We start from the raw sequence: 27,063 nt of genomic DNA, 5'->3' as shown, positions 1-27,063 counted from the left end.
CATCTTCCTGGTAGAAGAGATTTAAGGCAATTTTGACATTAACCTCACTGGAAGGGGAGGAATCCCAGGAACCTCATAGTGGTTCAAGACTGCCAGGAATATTGATCTCACAACTACAGAGACTTGTGTGATAGCTGCCTAATTCAAAGGGGCCCAAAGGACCCAACTCAAACCCCACAATATTACTTAGCATCAGACGACACACTTATTGCCCCTGGGTTTTGGGTATTTCCTAAAATCCACAATCCTACAAGTAAAGAGCAATAGAGATGGAGTCATCATCACCTCTGGCCTCTGTTTATTTGTCTTTTTTTCTCTTCAGTATCATCTTCTAACCCATGTTTCCTATCCCAGAGAGACACAAAGCTCAGAGCACTGACAAAGCCACCCTTGGCTCAGGCATGGGGGTCACTGAGTATCTTCAGAGAATCCAGGAATCTCAGTGAATACATTACAAACACACGACACATGCATACCTATGATGTTTTGTGGCTGCTGAGGGTTCTTTAAGAGGTAGAGTGTGGGGGTTGAGTGAAGACTTTTTAGTATAAATGTTCACAGGTAATCAAGTTGCCAACACATAATGTCCTGTGTCCTTACACTGTGGAGAAAGTGTTTTTCTTTTAAACCTAACTTTAGCAGATGGCAAAGGCCATCATCTATTTTATTAATTACACCTGTAATGAGCTGTTGACTGTCATGAGCTAAAACCAACTAATATTTTCAAATGCATTACTCTTCACATGCTGAGAAGGTTAAAAAACAGTGACTAAAACCTGCTCTATCTGCATCATAAGCATATTATGACCCTGTTTTACTACTAAAGGTGACAAACATTTCCCATTAACAGATCTCATTTTCCATTGCTCATAAATTTGTCATATTTGAACCATTCAGGCTGAAATTTTCCATTTCCAGCATCTCCCTCAGGTTGTCATGACATTAGAGAATTTGCACCAAAATGGTTTCCACCATCAAAAAAAAACCCCACCAAACAAACAGAAAGTCCTCATGGTTAAAGCAAATCAATCCTAATGCAGTAGGAAATAACAACCCTTACATTGGTGATTTCCAGTACTTTTGCACATAATAGCATGAATTTAGAATTTACCATCTGTATCAGGCATGTGGTTATGCCATTGTGTCAGCTCATCCAAATTAACAGATGCAGAGACCCTTTAAAAACAGGTTTATCAGACAGCTGGTAGCACATTTCATCAGATATATGGCCTGTGTTGCTATTGTCTGGACAGACAATTCCAGACCACAGATACTATGTGCACTGCTGGGTGCAAACACAGGAACTGAGTGTGAAGAGATGGCTCAGAACATACTACAATTACCCACTCTTCTGGAACAAAACAAAAAAAAAAAGGAAACAAAAAAAAAGAAAAATTAGAAAACCAAAAACCAAACAAAAAGATAAAACACATAGATATATTGATATAGATCGAGAGAGAGATGGAAAGAGAGCTAGATGTATGGATAGATAAGATAAAATCTGCCTTTTCCCAAGAATGTATTTTCAGGCATATTTCTCACTCTTTGGGGGCACAGTTATCTTGTATTTGCTCAACAGTAAGTTACTGAGCTATTTTTCTTACACTGCAGAAACACTATTCATATTTTTGGTAGTTAGCAATGCAAAGCTCTAGCTTTCCAATTTCTACCATATCACAAAAAAAAAACCACTCAGACCTGAGCAATTTATTGACAATCTTTATAAGCAAAAATCCCCAAGACTTACTAGAAGTACAAAGATAAAAATTGAGACTGTTAATCATATTACTGAAGATGCAGTAAGGACCTATGTGACTTTCAAGCTTTTAACTCCAATTTGCAAAGACAGATTAATAGACTTTACAGCAAAGATCCTGCTGAAAATGCCAAATCAATGACAATCTTATGACAATCTTTCAGAATTTTGAAAACTCTGCAGTATTTCTGGAGAAGATTTCCCCTATGCTCACTTCTGAATCATGGAAATAATAAAAAATATCAGAATTCCACTGATTGCATAAATAAAGACTACCTTGCCAGAATATTTTGCTTTAAAAATAGTAATTGAAAAGAAAATTTAAAATCTCAAATTGGGATAAATACAGCAAAGGTGAACTATTCCATGCAAGAAAGCAAAGTATCCTGTAATAATTCCCAGGGCTACGGCATATTTGTATTTAACAAGCTATAGGCAGACAAAACTGGCATGTTGCTGGAGGAATATTCACAAAATGTATACAAAGTCACAGAAACACTAGATTTGGAACCAAGTCAGGAATAGGAATGGCTACAGTAAAAATACACCATGAAGAAAGCAGCTGTAATCTACTATACCCTGTGCTGCAGGGCATGCTTTTACTTCACAATAATTCTAAAGTATCACACTCAGCAAAAGCTATCCAAGCTCCTTTGCATCTCCCAAAGGGTGTGCAGGTGAACTGTTAGGTTGGCTTGGTGCATGCCCTGTAAACAATACCAGTGCCCTTATGGAAACATTCCCATGAAGCTGATCCTGAACATCTTGCAGCTGATCCATGCACCTTTTTACTGTGGTCTCTAAAGTAACATAAATATGCATGAGTGCAACATTCACAAACATGAAGCCATTCACAGAAATTGTAATAAAGCCTTTGAAGCACTTTAAAAGTCAAGAGCGTGGCCATGTCCTGGAGGGTGCCCTTTGCATTAGAGATGTCAGGCGTTGCAGGCAGAGAGCAATTATGAAAGTAAGTTCTACAGAGGTGAAGAAATATAGGCAAAGCCACAGAGAGTGAATAAGAACTGAAAGTTCACGCGTACTGCTATTTAATTAAGAACCTCTATGAATAAAAAATGCTACTGAAAATGCTCTGTAGAAAAAAATACCAAAAAGGTTAATTTAGCTTTGTAATAAAAGCAGTGTGGATGGGATGTCATGATGCCACCTTTTCTCCTGAAGGCAAAGATGACAGAGGGCAATGCAAGGCACACAGAGAGGTATTTAGCCGTGTCACCATAGGAACCGTTTTGCAGAAGTGTGTAGGAGCAAAAGAGCTTGAGTGATGGAAGCATTTAGTGATGGGGGAAAAAAACCAACCAACCAGTAACAAAGTCCCAAAATGTAAGATCAGCTACAATGTACTGTGGCTGGAAGACAGCTGAATCTGTGTGGTGCCTGAGTAAATCAAGATTAGAATAGAAACCTGGTTCAATTCAATGCAAAGACGCTGCAGATGCAGAGTGAAATATGCAGTAACCACAGAAGGGAATTTTAAAGCAATCCAGAGAAGTATAAGATGAGAAAAAAATACATATCTTCCACACATGGCAGTGGAAGCAAGCTGTGTTTCCTTGGAAACACCAAAACAAAAGTTATGTGACATTCAGTCAGCAGTATTTCCTGAGACAGAATTAGGAGCTGCATTAAAAGTTTGACCTTAGTATTACGTACATTTTATGTAAACCAGAGTAATTGCTCTGAAATGAGTAGAATAGTTCTGGTACAAAATTAGGAATTTGTTTTTCAAATATGGAGTTAGTTTTATTCACAAAGATTTGGTTTCATTATTATTTGAAAATGGGTCTACTCCGATTCTTACATTTTCCTGATCATTTGTGACACAAATCCTATGTGGGGTTTTCAGCACACATTCAAAGCACATCAAATCAAATATTTTTGGTTCTCAGCCACCCTGAATGTCATAAATGTAAGATGGCAGGGCAAAATGTTTAAGCTAATTCTTATTAATAAAAAGCCCTATGTATGGAACATGGCTTTCAAAAAACACAGCATCTGGAGAACCAACATAATCATCACACAATTAAAATAAAGTACCTAGAAATGCAAACTCATGCAGTGAGCATCAGCTTTCCACACATGCCACCTCAAAGCTTTACAGGTCAAACCTCAGAGCGTTCCACAGGCTTACTGGGTTGAGATAGAAGAGCATTATAAGCTAAGCTATGATTAAGCTGAAGAGGAGCAAGAACATGAAGAACATGACTGTTTGCACTGGTCTCATACGTCACCTGAGAGTCTTTCACATTAATGAAATCTTCCTCTGCCTAAGGCATGGTCATCTATATTGTGCATCTTGTAAGAAGCCATCAGGACATAGATTACTGTGTCTTAGCAGTACCTTCAACACTCTGCACAACAATAAATACACACAAGATAACAACAAATACATTTAAACAGGAAGAGAATGACTCCAATCATCAGGGGAGTAACATATTGGAACATTCTTGTAAGTAGAAGAACTGGCGAAAAAATAAAATCTGAACAATTTAAAATAGCACTTGTTCATTTTATGAAAAATTTAGCTGCAATCACAGGAAACTGTAGCCTTTAGGGTCCTAAAAATGTGCACTTACTGGGATTACAATGAAAAACAGTCAACACAATAAAAATTTGGTTTAGTAAAGTCAGAAGAACTGGAAAAACCCCAAAAAGAATTGTTACAGAGGATGAAATGGAAAATGGAACTACCTAGAATATTGAAAAAGGAGTAAATTACAGACTGGTGTATTAGGAAGACTAGACAGAGGTATTAAAACAGTTGAATATAGCTAAAACAATGAAGAAATTAGCTGAACATAACTACAATTCTTTAGATAGTTTACTTACCTAATAGCTGTGAGCAATTAATTTATTCTTTCCAAATTATGGCCTTGTTAATTAAAAATGGGACAAATGCCCATTTTACTAGACAGAACTTATCTGAAACATAACTAATGTCTCTAATATGTCCCATCAGTCTCTTATTTGCTACAGAGTGACTCTAAGCCAAAACTCTAGACTTGAAAAGGAAGCATTCTTTGTTATGAATTTTTAAAAGAGTTGGTTTGATTTCTTTTTTTAAAGAGAAATATAATGACATTACCAAACATTAAATACAACCTAAGTAATAAAGATTTCCATAGAAAGATTACGGTGTGTTTTACCTCCTAGAAGCGAGGTAAAACATTTATTAAATTAACTGATTTATTAAAAGCAAAGTAGTACTCTAAAAATGTGAAGTGATAAGGAAGAAAACAGAGATTTTTAAAAATTTTTTCAAGGCTGTAAAGCCCCCTAAGATGAGGTTGTGAGGGAGTCATAACTAGTCTTATAAAAGAAGATTCAAATGCAGTTGAGGGTGTGGTGAAATGAAATCAGAATAGGCACGTTCAGCAGAGCAGTATCACCCTCACAGCCCTCCCCAGAGGGAGCCACCTCACTGAGCACCCAGGAACGCTGCTTCCTGACCCAGCCGCCTAGAAACAGCTTGCGTGCCTATTATTTACAAACTTTGGGATGTGCCTATAAATTATAAATTTTGTTATGTTGACATAAATTCTGAAGAACAAAGTTGATTAATTAGACATTCCTTGATTCTGTGGTTTTATCAGTTAAGTTTATTTTTTAACATTTTAGTGTGCCTAGGAAACTAATTGATTCGACTGGTACTTGGTTGTCCTATATTACAGACAAAAAAGATGATCCTGCCTCAAACAGTATGAAGTCCATATTAAGTTTGAGAGGTTTTGTTCTCTGTCAGTTATGAAGGTCAAACTTTTATCTTAAATTCCATTTCTTCCTTTGTACTCTCTTTGAAATGGATAGTGCTTCATGCAGTCATTAATTATCACTCATAAATATTCTTTATTTCATTAAAGCAATTAAAATTGAACAAACAATTAAAGGATAGATTTTGGTTGCAGCACTGCATACTTATTGTGCTAATAGCCACAAAGCAGAATTTTTTTGTGTGCCTCAAAGACTCAACTTCACCATGAAAACAACACAGACCTACCTCAGGAGGAGTACATGGGGGCTATATCCCTTTCCATAAATCCTGGAAGGACTTAGAATTAGCCCAGACCCTTTGCATCCTCAGTGTAACCTGAAATTTAAACCACCTAATCCATTAAAAGAAAAGGTATTTCTTTTTCCTTGTCTCCTTCATCCCCATAAAAAGATATTATATTCTAAGAAAACTCCAACATCCAATCTAAATGTGCTATTGTGTTAATTGTTGCATACTGGTGATATGTGATAATAGTTTTATACCGCAGAAGTGGTAAATCTAAACAGCAGTATATGTAGACAGTGGATTCTAAGCTAAATTTTAAAAGGGGCAGGAAAAATCAAGATGCACACATGTGTCCCTCCATGTATTTAGTGCCTCAGAGCAGAGCAAGAGCACGGCATGGCACACAGGCTGCTGTGCTGACCAGGGCTCCAGATGCCCTTTCTGGCTCTAAAGGCTCGCCCTTGCACACAGACCTCCAAATGCAGAATACGGAGGCTGTTTTTGCTTGGTTTCAAAAGACAGTCAACTTTAATAATAACTTTATAATGGCTCTGTTGAGTTCTCTATTGCTTTTTCTCCTGACAGATTCAGCTCTAAAGACTCTGAAGAGCTGCCATTGCTACCCTGACTGTCCAGAACGTGTCCTGCACTGCCATGTCTTCCTTAGGCTGAAGCACTTTTCTCTTTCTTACTGCTTTAGGCTTGTGCTTCCCAGCATTCTAGCATTCTCTTACAACAGCTTTTTACCTGATACTCATTTGATATTAAATCTTTCTTATTAAAAAAAAAACTTGGTTTAATATGGTATAATTTTTTTAGATATTCTTAAGGGCTTTTAATTGGAAGAGCTTTCTGCTGTCTGTGCAGATGGATTCGGCTCAAGTTTGTTGACTGGGTCTGAGAACAAACTATAAATGGTTTGGACTGTGAAAATGATATTAGGACTGCTGGTTGGCCTTGTATCAACACATAGCATGGCTTATCATGCGATGTTGTATTTAGCCAACAACATTTCATACCAAAACAAAGAAAACATTTTGTTCTTATTGGATATTTGAAATGGCCAAAATGGCCAAATACATCAACTCTCTCGAATCCCAGTATCATATTTATTACTATAGCTTATCTCTCCTGTGAAAGAGTCCATTAATAAACAAATAATATTTCGACAGTCACATCATAACTGAAAAAAGCCACAGAAAATGTCAAATGTTATAACTACACTCTAGTCATCAAGTTATATGAGAAAAACTTAGACCTTTAAAAATATTTTTCTCTGTTCCTCTGTCCCTTCCTACTTCCAGCACTGAGAACTTCTTTTAGTTAAAGAGACAGTGAAACTTCTAAGTTACATAGTACAATGAGGTGGTTTGTGGCAGACCAGCCTCTTTATGGACATAAGGAATGGAAAAGAAAGTATTTCACATTAAAACAGCTCATCACGCCTGCTGCCTTACAGAACAAGGAGCCTGGGTGCTGAGCTTCATGAGTGAGCCCAAAAGCACAGGGCTTTTCTCCCTTCAGTCCTGGAGCAGATGGCAAGATTGCCAGATGCATAAAAAGGATTCAGAACTTTCTTTTCATACAAACTGTATTTGTTCATTTGTTGGTTCAGATTTGGAGACAGAGCTGTAATAGCTCCACTCTATTTAGTCCTGTGCAGTGTCTAATGTACACAGACTCTTACTGATTTACACAGAATGCTGTACAGACTTTGAACACCTAATTTTACAAGAAAATCACACACTAACTGGACTATCCATGATTCAAGACCTCTGTATTCTCAAAAATAAGAGAGAAAAAAAATTTATAACTATAACTAAAAGCTACTTAGTAAAAGCATTAGGGGAATTTCCCAGCCAGTACCAGTATCATCCCAAACCAGCGATGCCAAATAAGTAATGAGGGCAATTCAAGGGCAATTCTAGCCCTCATGGATGCTTCCTCCAATGCCTACTGTCCTGAACAAAAATCTAAATTACTGAGAGGTAATACTATCTTCCATCTAAAAAGACTTTCAATGCAGTGCATATCAAATTGCTTTCTGTGTCCTGCATGAATAGGAAATAAATAAGATTTTATTTGGTAAGAGGGAGGAAGGAACTGTTCCATCTAACACTGATAGGCAAACTCTTCAAAAGAAAATTTTGCAAATGCCTGACAGGACACAGGTACACTACACACTGTTGCAATGTGAACTCCTAAAATCTATGTTCACTTTTCATCTCTGATTGTTATTCCCAATACAAGCATGTGTAAATAATGATATATATGGCCTCAATACTGTTTTCCCAGAAGGTGCACTGTGTTAAAAGGTACACCTTGGGATCAGCTAAAGCCCACGGTATAAAAAAGGATTACCCACATAATGCTTTTCTGAATGGAGACATGAATACATGCCATATTTTAAATCAATGAAGGTACAATTTTGAAATATTATGTTATTAACACATTCAGAAGTAAGAAAATTCTGAATTTTTAAATATCAACAGTGGTATAGCCAAAATATGTGCTGGTGATTTTACTCATGTGTTCCTATTTACTTAGCAGAAATCTTTAAATGGAAAATGAAAACTCTTCAATGAGAAATGGATAAAAAAAAGAAATTGAGCAAACTGGTACTCTTAAAAGTAAGTACATTGATGGATTGTCAACTACATCAAATTGCATAAGTAAAAAGATATTTCTTCACCTCTTCTTTTTAGACACCAATGTCAAGCAGATAAGAAAGGCTGGTATAGAACTGTTCATTTTCTCTTAAACAAAATGCAAGGTAACAGAAAATCAGACTTTGTGACTTACAATTTGATTTTAGTTGTACAGCATGGTGGTCTGTAATTCCAACAAAAGGGTACTTGAAGGAATATATTTTTGTTTGTTTTCATCTTAGCTAAAATCCTGCCTGTGTCTTTTTTAGTAATTTGAACAAATCCTGTTGAATTCAGTGGAGACAGGACATTTCTTCCAACAATGATCAGCACTTCTAAGTTCTTCTGCACCAAGGTCATGTGCAATGCAACGTCAAGTGCAAGACTCTCTCTGGCTGTCTCAGGTTGTTGTTTGCCTGTGTAAGAACTAATGTTTTTCCTACAGCTTTTTAGCTTTTTTTCCAGCTCCCTGTTTTGCAAAAATATTTCTGTAACAAACTTATGAGCAGTAAATGGGTCCCAGTAACTAGGGCACTCAGGTAAACTTTTCAAGATGTTTCTGACCCCAGTTTAAAACAAACCTTCCACTCCCACTCCTCTGGGAGAGGTTATTTTAAATCTAGATCACTTTCATGAACAAGAACAGAGAGTTATATTATTAGGTTCTTCTCACAGATCTGCAGTAGCAGATTGACAAATACCCTTTACTGATACATTTCTTCAGAGGGAATAAACCTATAAATTAAATACATTTCTTAGTCTTAATTCTGCTAATGGGAAGATGGATTTACTCATGGCCTTTATAATCTGCTGTGGGATATCAGTCCTGTTCAGCAGAATGCCTTATTTCTGTTAATTTTCTCTAACTCAAGTGGGAAAGCACCAGGCAGCCTTTTGGTAGATGACTACATACAAATACAAATGCTTCAGGAATTATGCAGGAAAAGATCTGTTAAGCTTGAACACCCAAGACTTTTTTTTTGTGATTCACACATCACTTCTTTCAAAGAAACAAGCCTCATGCTTTTTAATCTATGCAGGGATCAAAAACTATCTCTTTTTTTCTAATTCTGCAACACATTATCAAACACTGATCATCTGTACAACCTTCACTTCAGCAGACACAATTCAGAAACACATGCAGATTCTCTAAAAATGCTAATAACTCTTCAGCCTGTTAGAAAATGGAATCTGTTTTTCCTTTACATGTAATCCCTCTGCTTCTCCAGTCATGTGCGAAAGCTCTGCTTGAGCAGCAGCCACTATCACTGCCTGCACAACCCACCAGATAAAGCAATTAACAGGGGGAAGTTTAAGGCCATCTCTGATCTGGCAACTGGCTATTTCTGTCATGAATTTGAATATTGCACAGCTGGGAAAAGTGTTACAAAGAAGCCTCCTCTCAGGAAAGGACCCTCAGCAGGAAAATACTCCGGCATCTGCTTAAAGAAGACTCCTGAGTATCGGCTCCTGTGAAGACTATTCAAGGGCGTCAAAATTTGTAGTGGTGTTTCCATTACTTTGGATCACTCACTGGCACAATTATTTTCAAATAACAGGGCTATCAGAGCTAAAGGGTTGAGGCTTCCCACCAGGCAAGGACCTGGAAACCCTGAAGAACCTCTTTGTTCAAGGAGAAGCATATTGCACATGTAAGCCTTGCCCACAGACAGGGGACAACGATTCCCTCTGCTCCAAGCTGCTCATGAAACACAGATAAACTGAAGGGAGTAACAGAAAAAGGGATTAGAAGGTAGTCAAACAGAGAGGTAAATGTCCCAAAATACTTTTTCAAAAACATCCACTCTTCACAGCAAGTGAAGAGCGAGGGTCCTGGTTTAGAGAGCTGGTCCTGCACAGTGGAGAGCATGAAAATGAGTGAAAGGGTCAGAGAAGAAGACAGATATGCTCTTTGCTTTGCATATTGTCAGCTCATTTAACTACTAATTGATATAGTTAATGTGCAACATAATTTTAAAACACATTATTCTTCATCACAGCTCTTTCTCTTGACAGGAAGTAGTGTTAGCTGTCTGCTAAACCAGAATTCAACTGCTCTGACTCAGTGATGCTCACCTGCAAGGAGACTGGGATGGGCTGAATGGAATCAAAGGGTACCTGTAACAATTTCAAAAAGCAACAGCACTTCAGCAGGACTCAGGCATGCAGCAAAGATCCTCAGTCAGCTGAGATATGGAAGAATCCTAAGGTGTGAAATGGAGCTTCCAGCTGAGAAACAAGAGCTCATCCAGATGTACAACATCCCTTCCTCAACAGAATCGGTCTGGAGGCAGATGCACTTCTGTAAGATCATTAGCTCCTAAGCAGCCCCTCACACTCTGGGAAATCCATGCCCAGGGACCTCCTGAGGCTGCTTTCCCAGTGATACTGATTAGGCTGCTGACCTGCTCTTGGGGAAGGCTGCAGCAGTGCTCAGTCAGCAACCACTGGCATCAGCATGGCTGGGGCATCACACAACACACTACCAGCCATGACCTGGCTCCTCATTCACTGGCCACATGACACCAGTGCAGAGGTGGACGGAGCTCACCCACAGATTCCATCACAATACCACAGGGTGTATTTTAGAGCTCTTTGTGTGCCCACTATACTCCTGGCCAGCCCTGCCAATGGCGAGTTCCGTGTGCTGGAGCAATGGGATAACACGTCCTTCCAAGTTTCACCCAGCAAGACTATTCCCACAGAGGTGCCACCTTTGAGTGAAGATTCAATGCCAAGAGCCTTGCAGATAGGGTATTTCGTAGAGAACATTTTTATCTGTGCAACAAAAAAGCCAACAGATGAAGTTTTTCATTTCATCATCTCAAACACCTCACTCAGGTGTTGCTTCCCCTTAGCAGACTGCATGTTAATTCCTTGTATATTATGAATTTGCAAAATAACTCCTGCTTATTAAAGTATATTAAGATATTTCCATGAAAACATCTTAAAACAGTATCTTGGATCTGCCCTATTTTCTTAGATATTCTTTGGTCAAATTCCACTTGACTTCACATGTAATTTATATCCTTACCTAGTAATCAATCAGAGCAACATTTTCCAACATCACTGCAAGATCTCTTAGTGAAAGAAGCCTTTGGTTTAGCCTACAAAAGCCATTTGTAGCTTAAAACAAATCCAGAAATAAACATTTGGGTGGGTGATCAAACAGTTCTTTCACCTCAATTTTGTAGAGCTGTACTTTGGCATACATGCAAAACAACATGTTAGTCACTTCTGATTATTAATTGGTGATTCTTTGGACATTTCCCATAATTAATGCTACAATCTCTACTTTTACAGTGACTATAGAAAGAAGTCTTAAAATGTCAATCAAATTAACACATTCAAAAATACAAAGCTTATACAATATTTTAAGTCACAATTTGTTGAATAGAAAATTCTTTTTTTAGACAAAAAGGCTTTTTTCTAAAAAAGAAAAGAGGAGGATTATTTATGATTGCATCTCTCTTAAAATAAAAAATCAGCAATACAGTATTGACGATGTTAACGACTCCTATTTAGAAACAAAAGTCTAGTTCCCAGAACATGCCATATGGATCACTTCTGTTACCAAAAGTCTCGTACTCAAGGCATTTGTAGGAGCAGTCACCAAATGTATTTTCTGCACTTCATCATCATCAACAACAACATCATCATCATCATCAAAAGTCTTGGGTTGGAAGGAGCCCTAAAGATCATCCAATTATCTGCCATGGACAGGGACACCTTCACTAGACCAAGTTGCTCAGAGCCCCATCCAACCTGGCTAGGGATGGAGCATCCACAGCTTCCCTGGGAAACCTGTGCCCCACTACCCTCACAGGAATGAACACCTATTCTAAACCTATTCTCTTTTTATTTCAAAGCCTTGTCCTATCTCGACATGCCCCTGTAAAAAGTCCCTCTCCACCTCTTTTGTAATCCCCTTTAGGTATTGGAAGGTGTTATAAGGTCTCCCTGGAGCCTTCTCTGTTTCAGGCTGAACATCCCCAGCTCTCTCAATGCCAAATGCGACTTTTCTTTTCTTCTCCTTACTCAAAATAAATACCTTCTTCCAAAGCAATCCTGTTGCAATTGGGCTAATGATAACTAGTAAGGCAAATCAAGATGTGACATCTTACTTACCCTGAGCAAAGGTACCAGATTTTGGTCCCATAGTAGCAGCACAATAAACTTAGTTTAGAACTATAATTTAATTTCAGTTATCAGTTAGGGGTCAGGAGGTCCTGACCACAGCCACTGGTACTTCTCTTTGGTTTTATGCTGTCATTTTTATATTCTTTGTTTTTACCCAACTGCACACCTGACTACACCAACACTCACAGAACACCCTACTAAAAAAATGTGTAATTTCTGGACAGTGCAAACAGGGGGTTGCTAGGATGATCCTTCAAGTCCTGCTAGTCCAGTGTGGCACCCTGGTGTGTTCAACACATTCCATGAGCCCCAATATAATTATATAACACCATGGGAAAAAAACAGAATTGGAGCAGTAAGTCAGTTATTTTTAAATACTGTTTATGTATTTGTTAGTGTTATTCCCATGTCCTTGGAATTCTCTGTGGAGTTCCCCATCACCCAAAATGGTTCCAACAGCCTTTCAGGACCCTCTGATGCTGCTGAACATAGCTAGGAAACCTCTCAGAGGTCTCTGCATTTTTGGCTGACAGAAAATATTCTCTGTTATTTTATGCTCCTATTCCCAGGAAAAAATGCCAGAAACTGAATGTTCAAGACACAGAATAGAAGTTATCTAATAACTGAATTTGAAGCCTTCCTGAGCAAAGAGGAAATAGACTGAATCAGCAGTCCTCTGAGATGAGTGAGAAAATTTGATGCTCTTTTAATGATATATTCCATGCTTCTTTCACATGGAAATTAAACAACACTGCTTGTCTGCACGGTGCTCACATCACTGCTTTAGACAATATTTTTATAGCAATTTTTCCTTTATAATGAAAAACTAAATACAATTCAGTGAAGCTGAAAAATCAAAGTTCTTTCAATATGAAGTATCTCCTTTAATACCTGCCAAGCACTGGTATTTTTCCCCTTGGGTCTCAGTGGAGCTGGAATTAACACAGCCTCATCTGTTCTTTTCTTGGTAGTTCTCCTTTACTGGCAGTAAACGAACTCTGAGAATACAGGAGCTCTTCATTACTTTTGCCTGACTTCTACCAGGTGCAATGACCATGGAGGCAGAATCTACTTCCACAGGGGAGTCATCCAAAAGCCTGCACAGCAAAGGACTCTGAGCTTGCCATAGCAAGCACAGCCAAAACAATCCCCAGGCTCTGTTAATCCATTCAAACATTTCCTCTGCTGGGTGCCTTTAAGGTAACCAAGCAGAAAATACCAATAGTTTTATTCAAAAAAAAGTATAACAATTCTATTAAGTGAAACACTTAAAATATAATTAATTTAGCATTCACTGGAAAGTGTTACACTAATACAAGAAATCAGCCTGTGCTCTATTGTATGAAATCAGTTTTAATACCATCCCTTTCTAAGCAAGCTGGTCCTGATAAGGAGAAGCTACCTGGCAACTGAAATAATACAACACTCCTCCTGGGGAGGAGGGTGGGATCAAAAGGAGAATTTAAGCTGCCAAGACCCCTAACACCAGTGGAAGGAGGGAACATGAGTGCATCCCCTGATCCACACCTGGTGCCCATCCTGCAGCCCATGTCTCACCATCACTGAACTTCCCTGCTCAAACTGAGCCAGAACAGCACCACGTGCCAAGGTGCTGAGAGGCCCTACCTTGACTTAAGACCCTAGAATCGACCAGAGTTTTTTGAACAATAACTTATAACTATTGTCAAACGTGATTCATATCTCTTTCAAAGACTAAGCCTTCACAGCATTAAGTTGCTGTGCTGTAATATAGCAATGCTTAAGATCAGCGCAAATAAGTCTCCAGCAGATAATAAGCAAAAATTTCACAATAGAGCTATAAAACGCAAGTAGTAAGCAAGTAAGACAAAAAAATAAAAGTTTCTAAATCAACAGAGAGGGGGAATTGCTGGGATTCATAAAGTTAGAGGGTTTTGAGAAAATGGTTGAAAAGAGCAAGCCTCAGGCAGAAGTTTTGTTAGCATTGCACATACAGCAAAAAAGTTTTCTAAGCAGCAGAGCAGACGTGACAAATAACAATAGACCTCTGTAGAACTGGCTTATGGATTGCAACAAGGCTATTTAATGTATATCTTTAGAAGGTTAGTATGAATAGATCTCTGTTCTCTATTTCTTATGAATTAGTCTTTGTTTTAACTACCATTACATGTGTTTCCTATGATTAGATAGAATTCTTATCAATATGTGTTGCTCTATGTGTGACTGGCTGAAATCTAGGCCGAGACAGTTTTATGCTATGCTGTAATGTAACACCTCCTTAGCATTTCCTGTAGATCAGCGAGCTGTTAACATCCTGTCTCCATTGTCCTAACAATGTACTGAGACTGATGTGCTGAATAAATGGCTCATGTCACTGGTCCAAATTGCCCCGTTTCCGTTCATGACTGTATATAGTTTGCCAGCGGCACTACCCCAGCACAGACAGAACAAAAACCAACTCTGCCCCATTTTACTTTCTTCTCCTAGCCATGGGGCATGACTTCACTGCTGTTTTGGGACAGGCATATCTCCCTTCAACAGCCAAGAATGAGGACTTTGAAGTTATCTCAATTTTGAGTATCTCTGTCCATTAAAATACCTGTTTAAGAAATTGATTTATTAATAGACTGTTTGCAAATTTCGGGTCATTCTTCATATTCTTCCAAACACATCACAGGACAAACATTTTTATGCTCTAAGCTTTTATTTTATGAATTTTCAAAGGCAGTTATCTTTGCAACCTGTCAATGTAAGTGGTTTTTTTAAACACTTCAATATTATTATCTGTACTGTCTCAAGCAGGATCCTTTTGACCTGCATCTTCATCAGAACAGACATTTTTAAAGCTACCAGTTCAACATTTGAGGAGAGAAGTACAAGACTGAAGTACTGAGACAGGACATGATCAGATCCTACCAACTCCAGTGCTGAGAGAAATCTACTACAGCCACTCCACTGGAATATTCCTATGAAGATTCTGTCAGATAGACACAGAAAATAATAGCTGAAATTGTTTTTATGAAGATCACATAATAACTACATAACAGCCCTTTCTAAGAAAGGGAAAAAAGGATTAAAGTGCCAAAGAAAAAGAAAGGTAATTGGAAAATGAAAATGAAATACGTTTTCATTCCCATGATGGTTGCATAAATGCTACTCTTCCAGTGAGCCCACAGCAGAATGAGAATCATTATAGAAAAAGCTTCTGTCTAATGTGAACAAAAAGATTGATTTCTGTTCTTACAAAGAAAGAAAGAAAAACAGTAAACCCTAATACATAAAACTCACAAGGCAGAGAAAAATTACATTATTCAAAATGTTGAAAATGACATTTCAATATCCTTCATCCAGGACCAAATTTTAAAATGTTTACATCTTTCTGAGGTGTCGAAGTACCAAATGTTTATTAATTGTTTGCAATCCACAAAGAGGAATTTTATTTTTTTTTAAGAGGAAAATTATGTGTTAGGAATATCTTTCATGCCTGTCCTGTGTCTGTGGAAAAAGAACATTTATTTCTTTTCTCAGATACACAGTCCTTACTTATAAAAGCCAAAGGTTAGTGACAGGAACAAATAGTATAAATATTATTTTGTGGGTTAAGTTGTTTCACTCTCTTTAATCAGGACAATATGAGGGAGGTACTATATGCTTTTTTAAAGGAAAGGTATTTTAGATGTTCCAGCTGGAGACAACGTGAACATATAGGGTTGTAAAAGGCATATTCAAAAAAATGAAAAATGAAACAACCTACAAAATTTGGGGAATCCTCACAACAGCACATTACAAATATCTAAAATATCTTTTTTTTTTTTTTTTTGTGATTGTTTAGCACAGGCGGAAGAACTTGGGCTCATCCCTGTGTTCCCTCTAAGCATACATAAGTTAAATAAACCTCTGTGGTTTATGCAACTTCTATATCTAATATATCGCTTAGTGAGATAACTTCTGCCTCAGCATGCCCTAAAAACCCTCAAGGGGCAAAGGAATATTCCCAGAGGAGCAAATCCAGTTACCCAGCCACTGGGTCTGCCTGGCTGGTATATACACTTGAACTGTGACTGTCCTCAACATAGTAAAGAGTTGAAAGGAAAGGCTCATCCTTTCTGACTGAGTGCTCTGGCCTCCTCAGCCATTTCATCACTGCAGAACACAAATGAAACAAAGATTAGCACCACTGGCATGGGCCACCTGCCTGACCTCAGGTGATCGGCTGCTACTGACACTGTCAGTCTCTTGGAAGACCTTGGAGTAGAGCAGGGTGAATATCACACATCCTTGGCAAGAGTAAAGGCAGCAAAATGTTATCTAGTCAAACTTATCTCCAGTACTGCTCAGAGACAGCAGAAATACCTGGCTGGGTATCAGCAAATCAACATCTGCTTTGGAGTCCTGACTTTTGCAAATCACTCTTATCTTGCTCTTTCATACTAATTATTCCTAAGGCAAAACCAGCTAAGTGTTATTTCCTAGTAGTATTCCCCTTGATTAGAGTTTTATGACCTCCACAGTCTACAATGTCTGATTCAGCTACATTCCCAGAATATAAATAGCTCCAATGCAGGTACAAGTCTCAGGCAAGGTAAATTTCTTTTAACTGCCTATTCCACCTGGGTCCATGGCCCCACAAAACATCAGCAAAGCTTTTGTTTCATACACAGTCTCACAGCTTCAGAGCTTTGCTTCCATGGAGATAAAGCATGAAAAATTCACAACAAGATGCATGTCCAGTGAGCATGAATAAATTAATATTTAGAGTCAAACCATGCTGTCAACTATAATTTAAATTCAAAAGACTAGATATTTATGAGACATGTTTGGAGGAAACAAGCTAAGTAGTCAAAAACTGGTCCAAAACTATTAAGCTACACTCAAAACCAGACAGGAAGGGAATCCCATGGTCCCAATTTGAGGTTTGAAGACAAAATTTAAGGTGGAGGGAGAAAGTGATAAGCTTCCTCTTTTGAGTGGTCTCTTTGGCCATGCAGGACAGTTCTGCAAGTGACCTGGGGTAACTCAGGCTTGCTTTCAGGCACGGAGCATGCTCCAGGAGTTGGGCTGGCAGGAGGTTTGGCAATTGCTGGGTAGAAGTGGCCTTACAACGCAAAGCAGACAATGCAAGTAGTGCCACACTTGCATTCACTGCTCCTCAGAGCAATAAATCCAATGTTTATGCTCAGAGGCACACCCAGGTGTTCTCACAGGCTCTGCCTTCCCACCCATGCACTTGGGAGAGCTCCTGCACAAAGCCCACTCAATCCACAGGGAGACACTCCAGCTTTCCCCCTTCTTTCTAAGTCCATTCAGCCTCTGCAGAGAGACACATCCATAAAACCGTAGCCTGACTTCATGCATTGTCACGTTGCAAGCACCAGGACAGGAAGGAGCAAGGCAAAGAGTGACTGGATGCATCTGCTTTCTTCATTCAATCACCCCAAGGAAAAGGGCTTTTCACTGACATCACACCCATTCAGATCAGATGCATGAAAAGCCCAGTCATTTAGGAACTCAAACAAGCAAATGAGGAAAAGCATGAAAATGTATTTTGAATAACCAACAATTAATTTTAGTCAGTGGAACAAAGAAGTAGGAAAAAAAACCATTCCTGAAAATCAAACTGAGTTGTGTCTAAGTATTCCCATCATGTAATGCAAAAATTCATGAAATGCATTTTGTTCCAGTTATGACATAGTGTAGTTTAGTAACCCATGCAAAAGTCTTGCAGCAAAAGGAGATATATGGACATTTTCATGTCCAACCAGCTTCCTTATCAAAACATTATACAAATCATAAGAAAGAAGAGTTTACATGGAGTCACATTGTTTTAACAACCACTTAACTTGACAAAACAATTTCCAAACAGCATCTTTGTTTTTCAGCTAATGTAAATGAGAAGGATGTATTTTAACTTTAGATTGCTAAACTTTTTCAGTCCTATCACTGAAAACACTTTCAAAATGGCATTTTTATTGGCCTGTCCTAAAGTAGAATTACTAACAATTCTGGGCCAATTTCACAATGTTATTAAAGTTCTCCAATGCACAACTGTTGGTGAGATAAGAAAGTCATGTCATCTATTGTTTCTCATAACCCACCACAATCTCTAGAAGCAGTCAAACCAGCCAACCCAATTCATCTTGAAAACCATCAAAGTCCATACACATTTTGACAAACAAATGGGTGGGATAATAGCATTATCAGAAACAGAAGACAAAAATTTGATTCCAAGAGCTCCACGAGCCTGCAAAGCAACAGGAGCTTAGTGTCAAAAGCTGACTGACTGTGAATAAATCAGCTCTAGGAAATAAAAAAATAGAATTCCTAGATCATGAGTGACATATGTCCCTTATGCCGGAATGACTTTCAGGCCATTTCATTTTAATTTTATTAGGAGAAGAGGAAAAACAGTTTACAGAGCAAAAGAAAAATATGAGATTGTGTACAGTGGGTTTTAAATTAATCTGCCAGTGTCAGGACTGCTTGTCTCATTCAGTTGGTCCAGACTAAAAATACAGAAGGAGATAAAGAATTGACTCTCAATATAAAAAGGGGGACAGCATCCTTCCAGCACTTAAAAAGCACTACTTTTTTACAGTTTCCAGTGATCAACAAACACACTTGGGAAAACACACCAGGAAAGTGCTTTGCTGAAGCAAGGGGCAAGCAGGCTTTTTTGCCAGCTGTTTTACTCCATGTTGAATGTGCACACCTGGCTGAGAGTTGCCAGAGGGGTCTCACATTCACAGCTGCGAATAAACAGTAGACTTATGTCCACAGGATGCCACAGAAGCTGACAATATGAACTTCTCCACGTTCAAAAGGTGCTAGAGAAAATTATGGAGGCTTGGTACTGAGGGGGCTATCCCCTGCCACATCCTGGATACCACTGCAAGAGGATGTGCTTTCCTCCCCGGAGAGCTAAAAGTGAGGGGAGTGTTTCATAGAGAGGAACACTGCAGGCTTGAACTTTGTCTTACCTATTTCACAGAGGGTTGTCTCTCGGTCACTGTGAGAGTCAGCGCGCTGGTGTGGATTGACTTTTCATCATTGAATCACTGAATTGTTGAGTTGGAAGGGACCCACAAGGATCATCAAAATCCAACTCCTGGCCCTGCACAGGACAGTCCCAACAGTCACACCATGTGCCCAAGAGTGTTGTACGAGGCTGGTGCTGTGACCACTCCTGGGAAAGCTGTTCCAGTGCCCAACCATACTCTGGGTGAAGAACCTTTTCCCAAGATCCAACCTAAACCTCCCCTGAAAGAGTTTCAATCCATTCATAAATCTAATTATATGTGGTATTTGGAATTTCTGCCAATATAAAAATTTCCGAGGCTCATTTTTGTCAAACCCAGTGTTTCATATTTTAAGCATATTATAATTTGTAAGATGAACTTTTTTTCCCTAATAAAAGTATTTTATGTCTAAAATTACAGAAAAAAAAATTTTACTCACGTATATAAATAAAAGTAATTTTTTGCCAGAAGACATTTTGCTGAACTGTTAACTGGGAAAGAAACTGTTAACTATGCTTTCAATAAAATCTTCAAAACAAATACATTCCATCAGAAAAAAAAGTGTCTGGGCATCTCCAGTAATGCAGTTTAAGGTGCCAGCTTTATTCTCAGATAATTTCTCAAGTGCCCAGAGGCCTAAGTCAAAGGCCAGTGAGTATCCTTAAAAAACTGATGTATTTCAAATGTGGAAAAGGCCTGTTAGTTTGAGCTGAAGAGCAGCACTACAAGGAAAATACGGATGCACAGCATATGGCAGGGAACCTGAAACCCAGTTTCAGAAATGTGGGCCCATGATGAACTGGTGGGCACCAAAAGTGCTGGCAGGGGTCCTCCTGCCAATCCATGGTCCAGGAGGGCTGGGTCTGGATGGAGGTCTTGGGGACAGTGGGTCCCTGACAGGGCAGCCCCATCTCCTCTCAATCTGCCAAGCACTGATGGCTCACAAGGGGCACGTGAGGAGAACGTGCCAGAAGAGTGAAAGCAGTGCCAGAAACACAATTCCTTGTGTTCCCATTCAGCTAAAAATTGAAGCAGCTCCAAGCACCTCAGTGTACTGTCAAGGAGACGAGTATTTATATCATGTCACAGATGGCCTTGTTCATCACTACAGTCTGAAAATGGCTGCACTCAGGATGTACCTGTGGAAGCTCCCAGCCCCAGTCTGGGCAGGCAATGGTGGGGGACACCAACCTGCCCTGCATGCACAACTCACTGCTGGGGGGGTTCTCAGCCCCCTCCCATGCCAGCACCTCCACCTCAGTGGATAGGCTTGACATGGGTTTCAGAACACTCCATCACAAGAGTTCAGACTCAGCCCTCTTGATTTAGTTTCTTATCCCACATGTGACTCCACTAACATTCACTGAACTTCTGCGCAGTACAGTTGTACTAACCATGCATGAAGTTGTAAGAGATCGATCTCAAATGGTTAAATTTATTGTGACAATAAATTTATTTTTTATTGTTGCAATAAATTATTGCTCCCATAGAGAAGTGTAGAATGAGTTTCCTTAGAGAGGTTTAACAGCAAACATTGTCTTGATATGTTGGGACAATATCCAAAATTTGGAAAATCTAACTGGATGCGAGTGAAGGTCCCTGATTGAAAACACAAACACACAGGAAACCAAAAACTAGAGTGAAATGTGAAAAGCAACAGAATGTTTATATAAGAAGTAGCAGCAACAGGGCCCTTCAACATCTGGGTAGTACCATACCATAGGAAAAAAAGCCAATAACAAGCATTTAGCTGCATGGGAAAACAGGAAACATGGTGTTGGAAATCATGTTTAAAGCTAGGTATCTATGTTCTTCAGGTGGAGAGTCCTTTTTTTTTTCTGCTTGGTCCCTAAAACAATGGGATCCTGTAAATGCTCTGAGCTCCAAGGAACAGGTGGTGACATACCAAATTAACAAAATTCTGCTGAGATATTAATGCATGAGCTGAGGTTGTGCTTCTGCAAAGGTGCAACACAGCTCTGCAGGAAGTGCTCCCTATCACCCAGACCTCACAGGACTTATACCAGAAACTTAGGATAGTATTATTTATTCCAATTATTCAAACACCAGTAAACTGAAACACACAAATGAGTCCTTAAATAAACTGGACAAGACCTCAACACCCTGAAAGCTAGGACAGGTGTTTTGGTTTTTTTTTTTTATTTTGCTTGTAGGTGTTTAGTTAGGGAAAGATCATGGTTTGTGACTTACTTTCATCTGAACACAGAGCTGGTGTCAGGACTAAATGAAAACTGTTTTCTGATTCTGTCTTTCTCACTGCTAGTCTGAAAAAAATGTATGATTTATGCATTGAAATGAAAATAAACATCTTTTGAAGAGAGGGTGGAACAGCATCTGTTCATTGCAAAGCCTTTGAGTTTTTGGTTTTTTTAATGCAATAAGACATCTGAACAGGTTCAACACTGTAGCAGAGCTGTCTGCTGCCATTGAAGGTAACCAAGCCTGAAAAGCATCAGTTATTGCAGAGTCAGATTTATTTATTATTTTTTAAAGATAAATAGCTCTAAGTGGGATGTGATTCCACCATGAACTGAAGAGAGGTGTGAGGCAGAGAAATAGGGAAATGTCTAAGTCAGTTACTGGCAACTTTTAAGCAGGGTCATGCTTACAGCTCCTGATCTACCTGCCTAATATTCAACTTCTAAACAAGTGCTGGCAAACTGAAAAGAATTCCAAAATGAGTGACATGAGCTATGGGAAAATAATACAGCATGCAGTTCCCAAGGCCCAGTCTACTTTTTTTATCCATAAAGGACTTTTATGGATAATGAGATGACATAAACTGTATTGCTATGTCCCTCCTCTCAAAATCTATGTAAGCAAGTCAACCATAGCCTATGAATCTGTGCAACTTTTTTTTAAAAAGCAAATATCTAGCAAAATGCATCATATGCTGAGCTTTTTTTAACTATTCACAAGCAAAAAAATTTTGGAAGTGCTTATCAAAGGGTGAGACAGAAGAAAATACCTGTTCAGATAATCTGTTTCCAAATTAATTCCCATGCCTTTAGTACAACAGCTCCCCTGCACCTCACCATCACCCTTTTGCCTCTAATTCACACCTCCCTCTTCAAGACACAATTTTTCTCCCAGCTGCTGGCAGGCAAAGGATGTCCTGTGCTGCCATCCCCTTCCACCTGCTTTCCTGGTGTTGGTACTGCCTAATCTAAAATCCTGCTTCCAACCAGGCCCACTCCTGCCACTTCTCCTGAGAGCAAGCCACAGCCATATGAAATCTGTCCAGGTAAGAGAGTATTTTGTGTGTTTAACTTAAACAGGGGAAAAGGCTTTGAAAGTCTCCTTCCTCCACCTAAACCTTCTTCTTCTTCAGAGTGATTTACAGCAGATTCATGAAGAGCAGAAGACAGTCAAAGGGCTGTGACTGTCCTGGGAGAGGGGAAGGGTTCTGAGAGGGAGAGGTGCATTCTGCCAGAAGCGTCGTGAAACCAGACTCTTCCAAAGGAGAAACAAGTGTGTCATAAGGTAGCTCAGAGCCAAGTCCTCCACTCCTTTCACACCTCATTTCCTTCTTGTAATTAAAGGCTAGGGTGACGCTGAGGACTGGTTCTGAAAAATAAACTCCCTTTTGGTTTCAAGAAGGTTGAATGACATCAGCTAATACAAAATGAAAAGCACCAGTTTGTTTCTCTTGGGGGAACATTAATTCCAGAGGAAAATGCAGCAGGCATGGGCTTTTGGGTGCCAAAGTATAGTGCCAAAGAGGAGCTGGAAATACTGCTGCTGTAAGAAGTAACTATATTTTGAATTATCATAGAATCATAGAACCATAGCATGGTTTGGGTTGGAAGGGACATTAAAGATCATCCAGTTCCACTTTGGGCAGCAGTATTTCCAGGGCACCCACACACAGACTTTCAAGCCTTTAAGCAAGTTTTAATTAAGTACAAGTACTTTGGTGCATAAAACCCAGAACCCTACTTCACACCAAAAAACTTCCCTGTAATTCCAGGATAGGCATTGAGACAAATTCCATGCAACCATTGGAGAACTCCACACTAAAGACATGTTCTCAGTCTACTCAGCTGAATGCACTGAACTCAACACAGGGCTCGCTGGTTAAGGTAGCTCTCTCCTAAAACATGGAGGAAAGATGCAGTGTGGGAGGACAAGTGACTGTTTGAATGACTGGAACACAATAAAACTGGCTTCAGTGACACTCAGTACCACTTACAGCCCTGGTTTTCTTGAGTGCAGGGTGAGAGGTAAGAAGAAACCTATAGGAAAGCAGTATTCCAAAAGAGGGAAATAAGATACAGTAAGGTAGCAATGAGAAACTGGCTATGAGAAACTTTCAGAATAAATACTTCAAGCTAGGCTCTAGTAAATTGCTTAAAAACTGTTCTTATCATAATATAGCTGGAGTGAAATTAAGGATAAAATACGGGTATTTTGTAAAATTCCTTACCCTTTTATTCAAACTGTAGTATTCAACCCCACTGTGCAGAATTTTCTGAATGGAAATGTCATGATTTGCTACAACTTCACAGACAAAGCTTATAAATAATCTAAGAAAATATTCACTTGGCTGGGGAATATCACTTAGCCCCTGTTTGCAAGGCATGAGTGGGCTTTCCAGAGTACACAGGACTTGAGCTGCCTTTCTCTGAGCAAAAAATCCTCTCCCATCACACACATCTAAGCACATCCACTTCCAAATTAATATTCTTACCTTATCTTTACTTTCAGAATCAGAATCCTCAAGTTTGGTCCGGATGACAAAGGGTGTAGATAACCTCAGGAGAACTCGTTCAAATGTGGCACTGATTTTAGGAGAGACTATGTCAAAGCACTCTTGGAATTTCAGCGTTTTATGAGTGTCACATCTCAGCTGCTTCCTAAGACCTTCTCCAAGCTGGAGAACCAGCATGTTTGGATCAAACATCAGGTGAAAGGGGAAAGCTCTGCAGAAGGTGCTGATACTAATCCTCAGGTCTAAGGGGGACTGGGAAGTTCCTGGTGGAAGTGCTTTTGTGGTATTTGCATTTTCATGTTCTTTGATAAGGAAAGTCAAACAACTGCAGTTACCTGGGTTTGTCCCCTCTGAACACAACTTATCGTTTGTGACCTGTTCTACTTCCACTTCCAAGCGGTAAATCTTCTTTGCTGCTGCTTTTATCATTCCTGTCATTGCAAATCCCACAATCTGATGCGGGTGAAAATAATGAAGCATGAGATTGCCTTCAGGGAGTTCTTTGCATAGGAAAGAAGGAGATTCCAGGGTGGCCTGTCTTCCAAATGAAGTTCTAATATGCTCCAGCAAAGCATCAAAGCCATTGAAGAAGTCTTGAAGGGTCCCACCTACAGCTCGAAGCACTCTCTCATTCTCCTCAAAGCAGATATTGAAGAATTCCTCCCCAAACTTCTCTTGCATTTCCTCAAACTTCAGACCTATAGGACAATGAGACACTGATATCAACAAAATAGCATTGCTACTATGTCACATTTTCCCTTTTTGCCTCTATTTGCCCAGGATTTTTCCAAAACAGTGAGAGCAGCTTTTTCACTAGATGTCAATCTATAGGTTTCTGTGGTGGTTGGCAGTAACCCTAGAAACCATTTTTTTTTAAGTCCTCATTGTTTCAGCTTGCTGTCTCAACCAGTTATTAGAGGGCCTGTTTCCTTTTCCTCACTGTTACAAAATTAACCAGGTGTTTGTACTGTTTTAAGATGTAACAGAATAAAAGGAAGTATATATCAGCTGTCTGAGAATTACAAATATCCAGAGTTTTCAAAGGAAATTAATCTGGGAATTAACAACATAGTTTCTTCACTACATTGAAATCATACAGAATTACCTGTCAGCCAACTAGTGAAACACCTTAAAATTTCTCTTGAATTTGAACAGAAATGAAGAGCAGTTATTTCTTTCCTGAGAGCACAACAGGCCCTTTATTTTAATGTGTATTCAGCATGCTTTATAATACTGGTAATATCCCAGTGGATCACTGAACTTCTCATTGTTTAGACTGCTTCTAGGCCTTCAATTGGGGAAAAACAGAGTGATTAGTGACTTTTATACCTGAGGTATAACAGGTCATGTTGTTTGCTGACAATAACCTTTTATAAACTCAAGGCAGTGTCTGAACTACCTATGTACACAGGCATAGTTAATACAAACAATATTCACGAAGGATTTCAGGGTTTCCCAGCTTTACAGTCTGCAATGATGTATGATTAATAGCCAATTAAAATGCATAAAATTACATATATAAATATGACAACATAAGAACATGACAAAGCATATTTTATAAAAGAAGTAAAAGCTATAATTTGGGAAAGTTCATTCAAATGCCATTACTCATAAAGAAATTTGGTCACTAAACTAGGTTATTACAAAAATATTCCCAGGATCTTTTATGACCACAGATGGTCAGCTCCGCAGCTAAGCCAAAAGAAAGTACCTCTGGTACACAATGCCCCCTAATATCCTGACTCAGAAGACTGTGTGCCAACTCCTGACTCATTACCATTACGCCTGCATAACATGGTATTGTAACATCTTACCAAAAAATACTCACTATAGTCCAAAAAGAATTAAATTATAACCCATACCAATAATGTCATAACTGGATATTAATAGCAAATAGCTAAGAAATCATCATATTCATATGTATACACAAACAGATAATCATACTTTTAAACATCATTGTATAGTGAGCAACATTAGAAGTCTGTGTGTAAAAGTGAGCAGTCTAGCAGGGACACCCAAGGCTGTAAGACTGCAGAGGGGAACAGAACACCACCAGAAACCCCTGGGCTATTGATACAAATGGCCAAATACATCCCACAAAGCCACGCAGAAGACAGCACAGGTGAAGTGCCTTTCATATGTACTGTACAAATACAGTGCAGCAGCTGCCCTGGAGCCACTGACTGCAAATGAGGTTTGCAGAACTGATCACTCCTGGACTCTGCTGCTACACATGCAAGCCTCACCTCATTATCACTGCTGGGAACTCTATCTCAGTGTTTGGCCTGAGGTTTTGCTGATTGTCTTAGATTGGTCTTGTTGTCCATCCTGGAGAACTGGCTGTTCAGTCTGGATGCAACATACTGACTCCAAGCAACAAGAATTATACCTGGCTTGAGGACGTCCCACTACTTTTAAGAACATTTCAGCTTTGAATTGAGTTACACAAAGTACCAGCAGAAAATCAGATCAGCTCCAATAGAAAAATGGATATGACCAAACTCAACCAAACTGCTGGTCTATGTTAGTCATGAATTTTCTCTACAAGAACAGACACTATGATATACTAAGGAAATTAAACTAAGTTAAGCAACCTTCAGAACCAAAAATCATAATGTTCCTTTCAAGGAAGCTTCTTCCTTAGCTTTACCAACAAGACAATAATTTTTGCATGAAGCATGATGTTTATCTTTGAATTAAAAATATTAATTTAATAAATTCCTTGTTACACAAACACACAGATTAATTTTTTCTGTATTTCTCTGCAAAGCTAT

At 39.0% G+C, this 27,063-nt stretch overlaps 1 protein-coding gene across 6 annotated transcripts in view; it reads right to left on the bottom strand.

Annotated features, from left to right (window-relative positions):
• GUCY1A2 (guanylate cyclase 1 soluble subunit alpha 2) overlaps positions 1 to 27,063 on the bottom strand; it is a 153,420-nt gene that overhangs the window by 102,018 nt on the left and 24,339 nt on the right. For all 6 annotated transcript variants that reach the window (XM_064718252.1, XM_064718259.1, XM_064718281.1 and 3 more), the window contains exon 4: positions 24,269 to 24,987. In XM_064718252.1, coding sequence (XP_064574322.1) covers positions 24,269 to 24,987 — 719 coding nt within the window. The remainder of the gene's footprint in view (positions 1 to 24,268; positions 24,988 to 27,063) is intronic.

This window comes from Zonotrichia leucophrys, chromosome 1 (genome assembly GCF_028769735.1).
Source record: "Zonotrichia leucophrys gambelii isolate GWCS_2022_RI chromosome 1, RI_Zleu_2.0, whole genome shotgun sequence".
Classification (NCBI taxonomy): Eukaryota; Metazoa; Chordata; class Aves; order Passeriformes; family Passerellidae; genus Zonotrichia; species Zonotrichia leucophrys.
This window is presented reverse-complemented; position numbering and strand designations above follow the sequence as displayed.